Genomic DNA, 18,582 nt, shown 5'->3' with positions numbered 1-18,582 from the left:
AGTGCTGGGGGAGGGCTCAGGGAGACAGCACAGTGCTGGGGGGGGTGCTCAGGGAGAAGCACAGTGCTGGGGGGAGGGCTCAGGGAGAAGCACAGTGCTGGGGGGAGGGCTCAGGGAGAAGCACAGTGCTGGGGGCTCAGGGAGAAGCACAGTGCTGGGGGCTGGGGGTCAGGAAGACACGGTGAGGGTGGCAGACCCAGGGCTACAGTGTGACTGATGAGAACCCACTGAGATTTTTCAAGTCTCTTAGCAGCAACCGCTGAAAGGTTCTCCTTTATGCCTCCTTACCCATCCGCTCTGGCCTTTTTAAAAATTTGCCGTTCCCCAGTGAGGTCTCTATCCCCCTCAACAGAAATCCATAAATTTATCTCCACAAATCCCGGAGGCCTAAAAAAAAATTAAGTAGATTAATGGGAAACTTGCAAAAAAGTGACAAGCTTGATAGAAGCAACACATATGATTCAGGGTGGAAAGAGGTCAGTCAATGAACATCAATGGAGTATTGTGCCCTCGGACTGCCAAAGGAAAAATGTTTATAGAGGAAAGACACAGCAATGTTTATAAAGAACAGCACACACAGACATCATCTGAATTGACAGCTGCTACAGAAACTGCATGTTTTTATGAAGTGGACACTTGGTTGTTCTATAGACCTCCAAGCCAATACTATAAAACTAAAAAAATATATATTACTCAAAATCTGGTGGACTCCTTAAATATATATGTACTGGGTCTTTTATAAGTCTTATTGAATTTATTGGGGTGACATTGGTTAATAAATTATATAGGTTTAAGGTGTACAACTCTATAATACATCGTCTGTATATTGCACTGTGGGTCCACTACCCGAAGTTAAATCCCCTTCTGGCACCATTTATCTCCCCTTTATCCTCTTCTACCTCCCCCCACCCCCCTGGCAAGTGTGTTTGTGTGTTTGTGGAAATACTCTTGAACTTTCACTCTGGACTGGATGTCTCATTCCTTAAGAACCTGAAGAGGGAACTCAATGGAATGGCCGTGCATTGAGCACCTGCTATGTGCTAGGCACACACATCATCTCATTAATTCTCAAGCCTGCCCATAAGATGCATATTATTATTCCCATTCTATAGATTAATAAACCAAAGCTCAAAAAAAGAATGAAGAGACTTTCCAAATGTCACAGGACCAGTTAGAAGAATTCCATCTTTGTTCTTATGGTCATGAAGACAAAAAGCAAAACAATAGCTGGAGTTTCTCTAAATTGATCACTGTTAATAGTGAAATCTCCCATAAATTAGTCCTATAAATGCACTCAACATCAAATGTATATGTAAAATATTTTAAATTGTGGTAAATATACATAAATTTACTATCTTAACCTAGTTCAGTATTGTTATGTACATTCACATATTGTGCAATTAATCTCCAAAACTCCTTTTATCTTGCAAAATTGAAACTCTATACCTATTTAACAATTCCCCACTACCCATCCCTACCCCCTGACAACCACCATTCTACTTTCTGTCTCTATGAATTTAATTACTGTAGGTATGTCCTATAAGAGAATCATGCAGTTATCTGTCCAATGTGACTGGCTCATTTCACTTAGAACAATGTCCTCAAGGTTCATCCATGTGTTGGAATGTTCTTCCTCTTTAAGGCTGAATTGTAATTCACTGTGTGTGTATACAACTTGTTTATCCATTCATCCCTTGATGAAAACCTGGGTTGCTTCCACCTTTTGGCTGTTATGAATAACTCTTCTATGAACATGATATACTAAACTTAATATATTTGCATGCCATTTGTTAATAAATTATGATGGCAAAACCTTGCAAATGACAATAAACTATTCTGGGTGGTAAATAAACTGGTGGGATAAATGACCAAGGTATCTCAGTAAACTATGAAATATATAGAAAATGGTAGATACATTTCAATCAACTCCCCATGGAGAGAATATATTTAGGGAGGGGGATCTCTTTTCCTTATTTTTTTATGATGAAGTTAGGTATAAATAATTATTTAGGGAAGTAAGTATTACAAACACACACAAAAAAATACTTGAAACTATGTTTTACATATTATGGGCTATAAATGTTACTTGAGGGAAAGTACTTCATACTTCCTGAAAGGCACTCATCAGAGGTCGCTCTGTTCCCCTTAATCATGTTTGGAATTAATACCTTTCCTATGTACAGGTTTCTTATGGAAGCATCACTTCCCACCCTGTACCCCCAACCTTTTGCTGTTTTATTGAGCCAACTCCTAAGGAGCAAACTCCCAATGACATCCCCCAAGTGCAAGCACTGTGCCCGACATTGTTGGGATCACAGGGGGGGTGATGTTGTCTTTGCTCGTGCCTTTTCTGTCCCTTAAATTCTCTTTCACTCCATATGCAACGCACCCTTCAGAGGCAGCTAAGAAACCTTGCCCTGTTCCTGAAATGAGAAACACTGGAGGAATGGCTCCAAACAGTGTTTGCCATCCTGACCAACATGTAGCTTCCACTATTGGAGAATTGACTAATCACCTAATGAAGTCCAGAATCCAGACCTCTGACCCACTGACCTTCCCCTCAAACTGTGACCAAATGTATTTTTCATACGTCCCAAATATAAAGAGCGTTTCCCTTATACATGATGTTTTACATGATGCGTCTTCTAGAATCATACTCAGACTTCCAAGCTGGGCCAGACACCTCCCATGGTTTCCTCAAGCTGGAAATAATCTCTTTACCTCTTAAGTCCCAAACGCTCTTGCAGGCTCCATAACAAGTTCTGCCCTGCACTGTGGGGACTTGGTCCACATGTTTACATAACTAGAAACTTCTAAAAAACAAAAACCTCACTCATTTCTTCTTTTTGTCTTCACACCAAAAGGCAAATGTCTAGACAATGGATTTACAGTGGGTTTACACAATTTTTAAAATCACTATTATCTATCAACATTCATCCAATCAAAAGTAGACTTTAATGCCTCGAAGTGTCATTTGAGCAGCAATGTTGAATAATTTGCTCTTTGGTTTAAGTCTGCTCTTTTCGCTGAAAACATATGAGTCAGAGTGTGTTAAGTATAAAACTGCTCCACAAAACACAATGCCAGTAATTGGAAATGTTTCTAACTTATTAAGTGTCCATTCTTTTAGCAACCATTTCTAGGATTGAAGAAAAATGAAAGGAAGAAGGGACACAGTATTTAACTACATTAAATAAAGGTTCTTTTTTTATACTTATTCAATGAGTGACTATGCTTCCTAAAAAATAAGCAAGATATATTTTGAGAAATATGATGTCATAAGCTACAAGGACAAGCTAAAAAAGTCTCATTTGTCTCATGCACTGTTACTGAGCTATGTCTCAGAGACAATAATTGAATCCCCTGCTGTCTCAGATGAAAAATGATGTATAGTTATCTCCTTATCCAAAGAGGATACAGTCTGAGACCTCCAGTGGATGCCTGAAACTGCAGATGTATGGAAACCTATACATATCTTAAGATATATATACATCTTATATAGGAGATATATATATATATATATATATATTGATTGATTTCAGAGAGGAAGGGAGCAGAAGGGAGAGATAGAAACACCAATGATGAGAGAGAATTATTGATCGGCTGCCTGCAATAGGGATATCTGACTGCCCACAGGGATCATGCCTAAACCAGCAGTCAGACATCCCCCAAGGGGTCCTGGATTGGAGAGGGTGCAGGCTGTGCTGAGGGGACCCACCCCTGCACAAATTTTGTGCACTGGACCTCTAGTATATATATATTTTTTTTCTATACATACATACCTATGATAAAGTTTGATTTATAAATTAGGCACAGTAAGAGATTAACAAAATAACTAATAAAATGGAATAATTATAAGAATATTCTATAATTACATATTATAATTATACAAGTGATGTGAACATGGTCTCTCCCTCAGAATATCTGATTGCACTGTACTCACCCTGCTTGTGGTGATGTGAGATGATGCAGTGCCAACATGATGGGATGGAGTGAGGAGAATGACATAAGCATTGGGACCTAACATTAGCTACTATAATCTTTACTTGAACACCAGCATTATGATACCACGACAGTCAGTCTGACAACCAAGACAGCTACTAAGTGACTAATGAGTGGGTGTATACCTTCTGAAGATGTGAACAAAGGGATGATTCATGTCAGAGCTAGATGGTGAGAAAGATTTTGTCACACTATCAGGATGGTGTGCAATATTATACTTATAAATTGTGTATTTCTGGAAATTTCCAGTTAATATTTTCAGACAACATTAACTGCAGGTAACTAAAACCAGGGAAAGGGAAACCATGGATATGGGGGATTGCTGCACTTCTGATTGTAGCATCCAGTTTGTAAAGAAAAATAATTCTATCTATTAGGGGAACAAATTTAATGGATGACCTGAAACTTTCTGAAGTTTCGGGTTATTTCTATGTCAAGACGGAAACTATCCTACATATGCAGAAAATACACACACACCCCTTCACTAAACTAATCCAGAATTGTCGATGTTGGAAGGCATATAGAATTGTAGCCTGCCAAGAAAGGAGACATATTCCTGGCCTGTGTGGCTAAGTGGTTGAGCATCAACCTATGAACCAGGAGGTCACGGTTCAATTCCTGTTCAGGCATATGCCCAGATCGCGGGCTCGGTCCCTGGTGTGGGGCGTGAAGGAGGCAGCCAATCAATGATTCTCTCTCATCATTGATGTTTCTATCTCCCTCTCCCTTTCTCTCTCTGAAAACAATAAAACATATTTTTAAATTTTTTTACAAAGAGGAAAAAGAAATGAGACATATATGTCCGTAAGAGCTGGTCTGCTAAAATGAGAATGTGTTTCTTAAATACCCTGCTAGTTAAATGGTGAACCTAAATGCTCACAGAATTCATGCCCAGACATCACTCTTTTCAGCCACAATCATCACCCCATTAACAGCAGCAGGGATGACCCATGTAGGCTATTTACAGCCCTATTAAATGTGAATATTTCATATCTCTCCATCCTTAGAAAGCTTTGTGTATCAGTCTTCTCTATGGAATGTGGGCCTTTCTCTCTGGGCTTCAGAAGAGGACTTAAAAAAAAACAACACACACCACCAAAAAAACACACCAAAAAAACGTAAGTTGGTTAAACAGGTGAAGTCGGGAAATTTTCTCACGTTGAGATTTATTGGATTGTGAACAGTCTCTCAAGGGAAGCACCAGATGCCCCATCAACTGGGTTATTTACTTAAAAGGACTGTGGAGTGAGTGGAAGAGAGGCCGCCTGCGGGAATAATTTTGTGTTGATCCCTAAATGACCGACTTGATAGTCTTACAATTCTCAACAGTTTCCAAATCTTCAGTGTCTTCAGAATCTTTCGAATGAGAGGAAAGGCCACCCTGCTTACAATCGCCACTCCGTATAAAACCAAACAAAAACAAACCCACCGACAGAAAGCACAGCTCAGCATCCCTTTATCGGAGCTAGCTAAGCGGCAGGGACGCATCGGCTCAGAGAGAACACGGATTCTGGCCCCGGGCCTCGGGTCAGCCAAGGACTTGCTTTTCCCTCCTTTCTCCAGTTATTTATTTTTCTTTTAGTCCTTTTGGTTTTAAACATCCCAAAACCAGCATTTTTTGTTGTTATTCCTCACCCAACGATATTTTTCCATTGATTTTTAGAAAGAGTGGAAGGGAAGAGGAGAGGCACAGAGAGAGAAACATTGACCACCTAGACTGGTTGCCTCCTGCATGTGGCCCCCCTCCGCCCCCCCGACCAGGGCCAGGGATCAAGCCTGCAACTAAGGTACAGGCCCTTGACCAGAATCTAACCTGAGACCCTTCAGTCCACAGGCCAACACTATCCCCTGAGCCAAACCGGCCAGGGCCCAAATCCAGCATTTTTATCTTACAACATGCACACATGTAATGATATTCTCAGGTAATGTGATCTGTCGATGGGCAAATTCCTGTAAGGTCTCTGAAGGCCACTGACACCCACCCCCTAATCCCATGGAAGTTTTGAGAGGAAGCTGGACAACAGTGCTTAGTGTCTGCAGCTCTCCACCTGTGATGAGCGGAACTATAGATAAGAAGACAGACCCAGAAGGTCTGGAAAGGCGGCTCAGCTGTGGGCTGAGCTCTCCCAATTATCTGGAGGAGCTGCGACAAATGGAGCCGCACTCCTCACCATATACTCGCACCCACACACCAGCAGCACCCACTCTGTAGAGGAACCGTGCGGCGCTCACATACTGTGGGTGGCAGTCATGCAGGGCTGGGGAGAGAGCAGCTGTGGTGAAGATGACACTAGAGGTATAAACTGCCTGGTCCCGGAAAGCTAGAGGAGGAAAACTCAAGGACTCCCCCTCTCCAGCTGCACTAAGACCACCTTAAAGAGCCCTGGGGAACGCTCTCTAGCCTTTCAGCCAAATGCACCCCTCCCCTAAGGCCATCTGGGACATCAAAACTTCTACAAGAAGGGGAGGGTTTGGGGTAGATAAGCGAAATGGCTCCATGCAAAGATCACAGCCAATTTCATCCAGCTCTGAACTGCCTGAGTGGGTCAAGCAACAAGTTTAAAGTAAAAGTCCTCTTCTGGATGTTATATGGCAATGAGGGTGACAGATGAGGCCTCATGACGAAATGCAGTAGCAGAGAGTCCTGGGTGCTGACTGGACAAACAGAGGACAGGACCCTCATAAAACCCAACCATGTCCTTGTGCTTGTATATTACACTTTCTTCACCATCCAGTAACTGCATATAATCATGTATATAAATCCACGATTGCCTTGTTTTGTAGGTGGTTTCTTTATTTCTCTCTGTTTGACTTCTGATTACAGAGCTTTACCCCAAAGCCTGAGATTTGACTCTCAGAGAGATGTGAGCTCTCCAGCTTGCTCCTCCCTGTCTTCTCGAATGAAAGGTAAGTTAACAGAAACAGCCATGGCTTGGATTCCCATTCATTTCACCTTTGAGAAGGGCAGGAACCACAGTCTGGTTTCCCATGAGTCTTAGAATGTTCTTTATCATCTGCCTTCTCTATATGTTATTTTATTTCATTAAGGAGGGAGATTTGCAAGCCTTTAAAATGTTTCTGTTTCATCAGTTAACTATTTCTTATAGGCACCATTTAGTATCTTTTCTCTTTCTTAAATAAAAAACTGCTGAAATGTAACATCTTACAGAACCCTCTTTGCATGTGTGTGTGTGTGTGTGTGTGTGTGTGTGTGTGTGTCTCCCAGCCCACAATATACCGTTGTACTTGCCAGTCTCCATAATCACATGAGCCAACTCCTTGCAATAAATTTCTTTCTATGTACATGCATGTCTTACTGGTTCTGCCTCTCCGGAGAACCCTGAATATTACCAACACCAATAATATGATATATGCACCAATTCATACTCTGACCAGCAGTGGATAATAAGTGTTCCAATACACAAAATAGAATTGGTTCACTTGCCCTTAAACTCTTCCCTTCCTATAGGGCAGTGACTAGTTTCATCTTCTAGGTGGGGAAAAAGATGGGTTTATTTTGTGTCCCCTCTGGAAATTATTCAGTGACTTCAAGGGTCTATGCTACAGAATGAGGCTCAAACTCTATTAGGCACAGTGAGATTGAGTCATCCTACACTCCTGGGCTCCTCTCTGACATTCTGCTGCCCAATGGGGTTCAAATTATTTTCTAATATGTCATCTATGATATAAAAGCTTACCTGGGACCCCAACATATCATATGTTGAGCCTTTTTGCTGGTGCAGGCAGGGAGAGGGTCCCATACTCACAGTTTCTTTCTCACCCTTGAGGTTACCTCTCAGGGCACCTCTAGTGACAGGGAAGGTCTCAGAGCCCAGGGTAAGATCTGCATCCTGCTCAGTTCTGGACTCTAGTCAGATGGGTCCTGTTCTGTGTCCTGCATGAGTTTTAAACACCCACCCAATGCCATCAGGGTTGCCGAAGATGTCCTTTTCTCTCCATTTTCTCTTCCCCTCACCCCAGTCTCGCTACCTTAAAAAATTCCTTCCCCATCTACAAGGTCCAACATGACTTGTCCCTCTCTTGAGCCTCTGTGATCTGCTCTGTTGGAGTCGAGCTCCCCTTGAGATCATCACTGGCACTTTCAGGCACATCCCTTGGTTTCACTCTGGTGCTGTGACTTGGAAGCTCCCAAACTTGAGTTAGTTAATGACCCCAGATCTCAGTTTCTTCATCTGTATAATGCGAACATCTGGCCTCCCCCATGGTGCTTCACAAGTATTACATGAGTTGACACTTGCTTACTTAATACACACACAGTATAACATTTGCTTTAACTGACTAGTCAGGCCAGAGACGCATGGGTTATAGTAAATCTCTCCACAACTCCATTTCTACCACAAATTCTGCGGGCCTTGAGATGTTATCTCCCAAGTTACCTCAGCATGTCTTCCTAGAAGCAATAAATAAATGCAGCCATTCTTACCCTTAAATTCTCTAAATCAGTTACTAACAGAGAGGTGCCTGTTCTAAAGTTGACACACATTCTAACATAATTTTGCATCAATGGTACCATTTATCTAGAATAAAGCATCCAATTTGCTCTTCAACTCTGTGCTGGAGGCTTGTGGAACATATTGGGTTCCTGAACCAAACACTGCCAGCAAATGTAGGGTCAACTTATCGTGAAGACAATATAAGACCTGTGCTTTCTTCCAGTACATTCAAATTTGTGAGATGCTTCTTCTACTCAAGAATGATAGCACATTAAAAAAAACAAGGTTAACTCAGTTTTATTCCTTTGAAATAACATTCATAGAATCTAGAAATGGAATTGGAAAGCATCACGAAATATGATAAAGCACGTCACTGCTTCTACTTGGGCTTTATAAAATCAAATGCTGCCAATGGGTAAAAGGGAAATGAAATTTGCACTTACCTGATGGAACCACCTGTATCACCTTTTCCCAAGATCCATATGGGAATATTTCAAGAAGGCAGGAATAGGAACCGACGTCAGCCTCAGAGGCATTGTGAAAAGCCAGCATCATATCGTTGGGACCCGAGGTTGACTTCAAGAAGTAAACCCTACCAACATAGGGCTCCCTTATTTCCCTCTTTCCCCGTTGCATTGATCTTGAACCACTCCATCTGGACTAAGGTGCCCAATGGATACTGACACTCGAGAGTCAGAGTCTCTGCAAGTTTGACTCTTGTGTCCCAAAATATCTCTTCACCTAGAGCTGAAATAGACATCATATTCATTCAATTAGACATTATGCTTAAAACACCAAATAGATACCTTAAGCTGTTCTAAGCTCTCTAAGACCTAGCAAGATAGTAAATTGAGACCATGGTAGAGACTAACGACTTCTACCTTAGTCTAAAAAGGTTTTCACTGCTGGGAATAGGCACTTGGAACTTTTCCTTTTTCTGAACAAGTGGAAAATTATCTAAGCCAACTATAGAGCATTATAATTTCAGAACATGTCACACTATAAGACCAAAAAAAGGACTGAAGACATGATCTTTACCTTTGTGTACATGAAGAAGAGCCACGAGGAAAGTAAAATAATCCATCTCTGGAAAGCGCCTGGGAGGCAGGTCTGGAAAAAAGACAATTTTATAATGTTACTTGCAGAGGCCCAGCACAGGGCACTGTTTCCTTCCTCTCAGATACGATCAGTGGTCTCTCCTCTTTCTGAAGTGTGAACACAGGAAAAAGGTCTGAGCTTCAAAGTCAGCGTTGCTCTCGTACAAGGATGGGCAGATTTGAACTGCTTCTCTCGGGGAAACAACTTATTTTCAAGCTTTCATTTCATTCATTGAACAAACATTTTCTGGGTGCGTTTTCTCTAGATAATGAGGATACAACAGTCAATTTATTCTTTAAAATGTTTGCCATCATCGAACTTATGTTCTAGTGGGAGGAGACAGAAAGGAAAACAAAACAGTAAAAAGTAGAATCAGTTATAGGTGGTAAGTGCATGAGGGAAAACACAGCAGGGGCATGGATCAGGGGAGAGGCTCTAGCATTTCCCTTTGATAGAAAGGCCCAGAAGTCTTTCCTGAGGACCTGAGGTTGGAGCAAAGACTGAAGGGTGAGGGGAGGAGTCTATGACTGGGGATCTGGCAGCCCCATTGGGCAGGGCCTTCCTTTGCTGAGCTCAGAATTGGTTTGGGGTGATGAAAGAGTCACCGAAGGCCTTCCAAATCTACCATTATGGTTGATTTTTTAAAAACTTTTTATTTTTAAATAATTATAGAGTCACAGGAACTTTCCAAGATAATACAGAGCTCCCATGTACCTCCACCCAGTATCCCTAACTGTTACATCTTATATGATTATAGTTCAATATCAAATGTGAAATCAACAATGTCATGGTAATCAGAACATTATGATGTGTACCTATAATAATGTATGGTGCCAACTTAGGTTTACATAGCGTTCTATTTTCCAAAAGCTTTCACATTGATGATATCATTTGTAACAGCTTTGTGGTAGTTATTTGACATATCTGTGATCTCTGTTTTGTAAGTAATTCATTGAAACCATTTGCTGACAATACCAGCACAAGATAGACATGATCTCTACCCCCAAATCACCCAATAATAAAATGTTGGGTCGGGCAGATTAAAGAAGAAATTTGTTATAATAAAACTTGGTCATTTTTATACACGTCATTTGACCAAGTTGTATAACATCCGAGAGAGGGAATTCGTTCCAATAGATTTGGGCAGGGTGTCATAGGAAGAGTATACCAGACTCTGGAACTTCCAACCACAATACAAATGTCCAAGTAGAAAAGTGGGAGAAAGAGCAATGGAGTGACAACATGGGACACTACCAGGAAACAATGTGACTACAGTGTAGTGTGTGGGGACGTGACAAAAATGAACTTGGGGCCAGATTGAAAGGGTGTTGAACGACATACACGAATCACTTCACAGTGGGTCGTCAGGGACCAGGGCATCCTGCTGCATCTGTGACTCAGCACCAGGAACCATTCCTGGAACGTACATCTAAGGCACAAACATAGCTCTGAGAGAATGCCTTCAGAGTTGTAGCGGGAACCATTGAGATGAGATGTGGACAGGAAATGCCAGGAGACTGACTCCAGATGGATTGGGTGAGACAATGTTTGCCCTTACAGATTTTCTGATAGGGTTATATGTGCAAGCGGAAGCAATTGGAGGCTTTTAGGTACCAAAATGATACGATCTGATTTGAATTCTCAGATAGACAACTTCCCTCACTCCTAACAGGAAGCTGGCTTTGTTTAGGATCCACTCCTTCCCCTGCACCATAGGAATAGTAGAACAAATCTAAGCCATGATACAGACAACTAGGACCTATTTGGGGGCAGGAGTGGAGAAGCCAATTGTGGACTGAATTGATGCATTCAAAGTAAGGGAAATTCTTTACATTTGATGTCAAAGACACCTCTCTCTCTCTCTCTCTCTCTCATCGATCAGCTGCCTCCTGCACATCTCCCACTGGGGATGTGCCCACAACCCAGGTACATGCCCTTGACCGGAACCGAACCCGGGACCCCTGAGTCCGCAGGCCGATGCTCTATCCACTGAGCCAAACCGGTTTTCGGCCTTATTGTATTATTATTATTATATTTGAATAAGAAAAAATGTTGCCCCAGTTACCACAAGCAACCAGAGGACAAAGAGTGTGGCAGAGAGAGACGGGAATGATTTGGGTCTCAGATGGCATCACTGAGGTACTGAATTCAGGATTCTAGAGTCTGAGCACATTGTGGAAGGCTATAAATTCCTATATTTTACAAGCCTGTGAGAAAAGCAGTTTCTGTTTCCTACACCACATACCTCGGAACTCCTACAATTGTTCTGGTTGCTGCATGAAGACTGGATTGGAAGGAAGCAGAAACGGGTACCAAACTTAGGACACTGTCACTGTGATCTGAGTAAGGTGGGCAGGCAGCTTGTTCTCAAAGATTTCCATGGAGATGAAGAGCAATAGACTGACTGCCAGACATTATCCACTATCAGTCACACAGGGATATAATAATTATGGGTGTCCTTGACTCCAGGGCCCCAGTCAGGGTCCAGTTAGGAAAATAGAGCCCATGGCCACTGGTTCAATGGAGGGCATTTCACAAGAAAAATTACTAGAAAGAATAATGGGAGAGCAAAAGGAGCCAAACAGGCAGGGAGGCGACTCAGAGGAGCATAAGGAGGAACCCATTCCCACCATGCTGGTTAGAAGTCCTGGGAGGAGCCATGCTGCTCATTATGGAGGCTCCTGTTTGAAGCTGGAGCCAAGAAGGAAATAAAATGCTTCTAGAGATGTTGCAAAAGGTCAAGGAATAGATCTGTCAGAGAAAAGGGGAAATAGTAGGAGAGAAAACTGATGCTCAGAGAACCTGAATGACTGCTAGTGAAGGGCATCTATGGAGAACTCACAGCTGATGTCAGACTCCATGGTGAAACTTCCCTCTAAGAGCAGGAGCAAGGCAAGGAGGCCCACTTGCACACCACTATTCACATTGTATTGGAAGTCTTAGCCTGAGCAATTAGGCAAGAAAAAGAAATGAAAGACGTCTAAATTGCAAGGGGAAAAGCAATCTATAGGCTCAATGCAAACCTTATAAAGAATTCAAAAAGCTGGTCCCAGATTCATATAGAATTACAAAGGGGCCTTAGAAAAGAAAAAAAGTGACATTCCGAGTTACAAGTTGGAAATAAATAATGCAGAAGATCATAGTCCAAGTTGTCAATGATTCATGATATAAATAATCATTAAATGCTTATTAAACAATTGCCAAAACATATATCAATAAATCAATATGTTTATCTACTAATCTATCTATCTGGAGTGTGTGTGGTGTGTGTGTGTCACCAGTAAAAGAGAGAGCATAAGGGTCGGGTAAAACATGGCAGAGGTGCAGGGGAGAGGAAGGATGGACAAAGGGACAGAGCAGACAAGTGCAGCACACGGGGCAATGGATCCTAAAAGAAATGAGATGTAACAGCACCACCCACACTTTCAGCAGCTCCTATACCCAGCTCCTCACTGAACCCTCCCTTTCTGGAGTAAGGATTCAGGTATGTGGGTGAATTACTGAAAATGGGGCACTAATTGGTAATAACTTGTAGTTAACCCTTCATTCCCAAGGCATCCAAAGCCACCTGAGCTAAGAGATGAAGACGGGACAAGTGACTAAAACCAAGGGAGGGCACAGATCTCCATGAAAGGTGCAGGGAGACATGTGGCTGGAGATAAAGTTCAGCTGTTACAACTTTGCGAAGGATGAGCCCGATTTATCACCATCTAACGAAAGACAAATAGAGAGTACGCTTGAGCTATTTTTGTTGTGTAGGCAGCCATTTTTTCTATGATTTATGAAGGGATTTTGGTTTGAGGTTTTTTTCTAATAGAGCTGTCTGTATATGAGAGCTTCATTCTCAAGGAAGTCATTAATCAAAATATTATTGGAATTCTCTACTGCTGAACACGTCTCAGTGAACCACGTAAGTGTGAATTCATCCACAAGCTCACCTGGGACGGCAGGCTCCTAGGGGACCTGGGCTGGTAACAGTCTCCAGGTACACTGTTTTCTTTCTCTTAGGCTGTCCACACAGACACTTCTCTATCCCCCAGTGTCACCACTTCTGCTTTCTCTGGTACTTCCTGCCTTCCCAGATGTCTCTGCCCTTTCTGAACACTGGGAGGATTCTAGTGTCTATTCCGTGACCCGAGCCCACCTGCCCCAGCACCTGCTGGAACCTGATTGCATCCCTCACTGCTTTAGACAACTACTGCCATGCGGGACAACAGAAAGCCTGTGCTAACCTTTGAGAACCAATGACTGGGGCTTGGAAGACCATGTCCTTCTTATCTGTGAAGAGGCTCATCCTTCAGCTGGAACCTTACAGTCTTGGTTTCTGCTTCCTGCCTCAAAGTGTCTCCTTAAAAGAATGTTTCCAATGAGGGTACATGTGGTTTCTCCTAACCCATGATACCCTACCAGTGGTCGGCAAACTGCAGCTCGCGAGCCACATGCGGCTCTTTGGCCCCTTGAGTGTGGCTCTTCCACAAAATACCGACTTCTGCGTATGGGCCACAAGGTTTCAATCGCACTGTACATGCACACCCGCACGTGACATTTTGTGGAAGAGCCACACTCAAGAGTACAAAGAGCCACATGTGGCTCGTGAGCCGCAGTTTGCCGACCACTGCCCTAGACCTTTGCCAAGTCCCCTCTGAGGGATCAGTAAAAATGCACTTGCATTCAAAGCAGAGACTTCAGTTTGGGTTCCATGGGGCATCTTCTAGGACAAGGTTCTGCAAACTATGGCCCGGGGGCCTCCTTTGTCCATGTAGTTGGAACGCAGCCAGGCCTGTTTGTTGGCATATTGTCAATGGCTGCTTTTGTGCTCTGACCAGTACTTGTGACAGAGACCAAATGACCTACAAAGCTGAAAATAATCACTTTCTGATGCATTACAGGAAAAGATGGCCAACCCTTGCATAGGATAGGATGTTGATAGTGAACATTTATCATATAAGTTCATCTTGCTCAGTCTTTCTGGAGAGAAGGGAGTTTCACTCTGATAGTCCAGACACTGGTAAAATTAGCTCCATTGTATTATTCTGAAGAACCGCACCCTCAGACCTACTACAAGTATAATTCTTCTAGAAACAGACTAAGAAGGATGACTTACATGACATCCATTTACTACTTACAACTGTCATTAAACTTACTGGTTTATCGAGATCAACCATTCGGCTAATTACAGCTATTTCCCATCTTTTCCTACTGTATCTACTTACACCATTTGATTAGCAGGCCCCCTCTTTGCACACACTATTAATTTTAAAAGTGTGACTTCGGCCACGATCAATCTCTTTTTTCTGGAAGGTTACTAACCTTGAGACGGGAGAGTTCTGCTCACTCGAACTCTTCTTTCCCGGTTTGTGTCTTGGTGAAGGGCTTCCTCTTTATGGTGGCCCGTTCGCCTCAGTCCCACTGGGTCACCAGCCAGCTCCCTGCTTCCTCATTCCTTAGGGGGCGTCATCCCAGGGCGTGACTTGGCCTGTGCTTGTGAGCCCTTCTCTCCACCTGAGCTCCCTCAGGCTGGAGCTGCAATAAAGCATTAACATGTCATGAAGCGTTGGTGTTTGAAGGCTTGAAACCAGCCAAGCAGTGGGCCTGCTTCTGGAAACACCTTTATCCCTTTAGCTCCTCAGACCCACTCCCTACCAGATACAGCTCTCTTTCCCCTCTGACGATTCTACAGTTACAAGGGATGGACTTCTGAGCTCATGTCTTACTTCTAAATTGGAACCACATTCAAAAAGCCTGAGGTTGGTTACTTTGTCTTTCCTTCCCCATTTGTCTTCCTGGCAATCAAAGCACTTCGTATTCACAAGCCCCTGAGATACGGGAATTCTCATCTCTGCCAATATCTAAGCAGGTTTCAATCCCACTTTCCAGAGACTCCTGGTTTTGTTTTCAATCTCCCACTTTCTGACATAACATGTGCCCAAGTTGGTGTTGCCTGTGAACTATCCAGGCAGGTTCAGCACCTTCTGTGTCTCAGACACATGACCATCTCTCCGCTGCTCCGAGGACAGCAGTGCTGGTCGCACGCGTCCCTTAGATGGGCTAGCTCATGGAGGTTCCCTAGGGGCTGAACCACCAAGAAGGACTATGGCTGAGGCCGAGTCTGTGCAATTTAGAAACCCCGGGAAGCAAGGACCAGGACCGCGTGGGATAGAGGAGAAGGCACTCTCTGGAGGCCACTCATGCCTGGAAGCATGAGAGGAGACAATGAAATGTTCTTTCATGACACAAATGGAGCCTGAGCACTTACTGTGGGACACAGGTAGTTTTCTAAAACTCCTACTTGCCTTGGACCACTCCCTTCAACGCCTGGCCACCCTCAGAAGAATGTCAAACTTCCTAGGACTCACCAGGCCGGCCTTTCCAGTCTGTGTCTTAGTCCGTCTCTCCACCTACCACTCCAGATGTTTACAAACGGGGAACATACTCCGCAGCGCAGGACTTTGCACGTGGGGCTCTGTGACTTCTATTCCTGTCCCCTCAGGAAGTCCCAGCCCAGATGTCCCTCACAGGACACGCTCCCCGAGTCCCCAAGACTGGGGTCGGTAATTCTCCTGTGAGTTCCCTGTGGCCCTGGGTAGATCTTTACTGAAACAGGTATCGCTTCCTTTGTAACATCCCATTTCTTTGCGGCATTTCTTATTAGAGCCTCACAAACCCCTTCAGTGCACAGACAGAGGACCCTCCCCTGCTCTGCCCAGAGCGGGCTCAGGCCTGGTGTCAGGTCAGTATTTGCTAAAATCAGGCAAACCCATGGCTTGTATTTGTGAGGCGTTGCCATGTGCTAATTACCATCCGGTTCCATCTGGTTTCCAGTGTAATGCTGTGTTCTTTGTTGTGTGCTCCGTCTCTGTTTCTCCAACAAATAAGCCAGAAAGAAATATGATCCCAAATTCACATGGGCTTTGCAGAACAAACCCAGAGACAAGCTTTTCTGTTTCTGGCCAATTCTTTCTCAAGATGACTCAGTGGGCCCCGACTTGGCCACAAACACTGGCTGAAGCAATCACCGTCCACCCAGACGACACACCACATGAACGTCAGGGCCATTGCAATGGCAGGCGCTGCTCCCATCTATGGGAGTTGGCGCTGCCTGCTTCCTGACTCACAAAATTCACGTTTATATAAATATTTCTCCCAGATTACTCTTTTAGAATCACTTCCTAAGTCAGTGTCCACATGCAAACACACACATACATGCACACCGTCACCACCCTCATTATCACTTACACTCCATGATCAAGTTACTGCTATTATGAAGGAAAAAAAAATGGACACTGTTTTTGCTGTTTTTCTGTAAGGACCATCCCTTCTGATTTCTTTAGCTTCTTCTTGGGGGCTCTTGAAATCTCGCAGCCTTGCTAATTGCAAAGAACCCCACAATTAGCTTTTACCCATCCCCACAGTGCCACAGGCACCCCAGTGTCTTGGCCCCAGAATGCAACATTCTTCTCCCCAACAGGAAGCTACATAATCTTACTCAACACATAGCAGAAATGTTTTAAAAAGTTACACGATCAATCATGAATTCCAAACAAACAATAAAAACTTCCAGAGACAAATGAAACTGCCTGATGCCCATAGAAAAAAGTCACCCGAAGTGTTCCAACCAGGAGACAAACGGAGGGCAAGACAAGGAAAGTTAGTGGGGCAGAAGGAATATTATCTACCACTCAAAGAGATGGACCACGCCTCTCCCTCTCATGTTTGTGACCCTCATTAAGGGCCTTTTCAACAGTTTAAAAGTGAAAATACTCTTTAGCATCACCACTTGTTGACAGACATAGAAAATTCAGCGCCACTGGCTTCCTCCCCCGCTTTTCCTTGAGGGTCCCAGGGCACCACCTCAGGGTCCTAACAGATGGGGGAGCGGGGGGGAGTGCATTTTAGCCTGCCTTTCTTGACAAACTGCATTTCGGCGTGACCTAACTTTCTCTTTACAGAAAAGAAAAATTCAGCTACTCAGTAGAGAAAATAATATTAGGTATTTTTAAATCATTATTTTGCAACTCCTATAAAAAGTATAAGCTGAAACCATTGTTTGTAGATTCTAAAGCCGGTAGATGACAGTTTATCAGGGAACTGTGTCATGGAAGATACTGCTGACTGACACTACTTGAGCCTTCTGATCAACCATAACCGCTGCAGGGAATAGAAGCATGAGTTCAAGAGCACCAAGGGGAGGCAATGACAGAACACATAAAGCAAGGGAGGTTGCAGAACAAAGGTTGCGGGTTCGTGTGAACAAAGGGTAGTAATAATTCACATACGAAAATGTCACCTAATACCCTAAATGCCCAAAAGTCACTTGATAGTTCTAAATATTCTTGTCTAATAAAAAAACATAACAATTTTAGAATTGAATAGGCATAATAAAGAAAACTGATTAAAAACTAATGGCAAACTTGATGGTAAGACACTGGAAGAATTTCAATTAAATTTCTAAGTAACACAAGAAGACCACTATTACCGCAAATATCTAACATTGCTCTGGGAGTTTTAACTGATACTATAGGCTTAAAAAAATAGAAACTGTAAATAAATGTTGAATAATTATTTTGAGTTTATTATTATTTGTAGATGATCAACCTGGAGAACACAAAGGAATCAAATAAAAAAACTAATAAAAGAACAGATAAGGTGGCTAGCAAAATAACTTTATAAGACTGGCTTTATTTTATGTCATATTTTAAAACCAGCACATATATAATATTATGTATATATATGCATATACATATGTATATATGAATATGTAGGAATGTGCCTCAAGAATTTTCAGGAATTATACAAAACCTGTAAATTCTATAAAGGTAAATTAAATGACTTGAATAGATGGAGTTAACGTGCTATGTTTCTCTTTGGTAAGACCAAATTTGGAGAAAACAATAAAAAAATTATTTTAATTTCCCTGGAATTTTATAATTGCTTATGTTTTGAGCAGGCTGGGCCGTGAACTACAGTCCTGTCAGGCCTCCTATTCACCACTAAATACAGGAGCTGGCAGAGGCCCTGGGGTGAGGGG

General features: G+C 42.9%; 1 protein-coding gene across 1 annotated transcript in view; it reads right to left on the bottom strand.

Annotated features, from left to right (window-relative positions):
• Window positions 1-18,582, bottom strand: part of CD226 (CD226 molecule) — a 57,493-nt gene that overhangs the window by 37,189 nt on the left and 1,722 nt on the right. The window contains 3 exon segments of the mRNA XM_015562768.1: window positions 8,900-9,075; window positions 9,077-9,203; window positions 9,495-9,566. Of these exon segments, the coding sequence (XP_015418254.1) occupies window positions 8,900-9,075; window positions 9,077-9,203; window positions 9,495-9,566 (375 nt within the window).

Source organism: Myotis davidii, unplaced genomic scaffold, assembly GCF_000327345.1.
Source record: "Myotis davidii unplaced genomic scaffold, ASM32734v1 scaffold96, whole genome shotgun sequence".
In the NCBI taxonomy this organism is placed as follows: domain Eukaryota; kingdom Metazoa; phylum Chordata; class Mammalia; order Chiroptera; family Vespertilionidae; genus Myotis; species Myotis davidii.
This window is presented reverse-complemented; position numbering and strand designations above follow the sequence as displayed.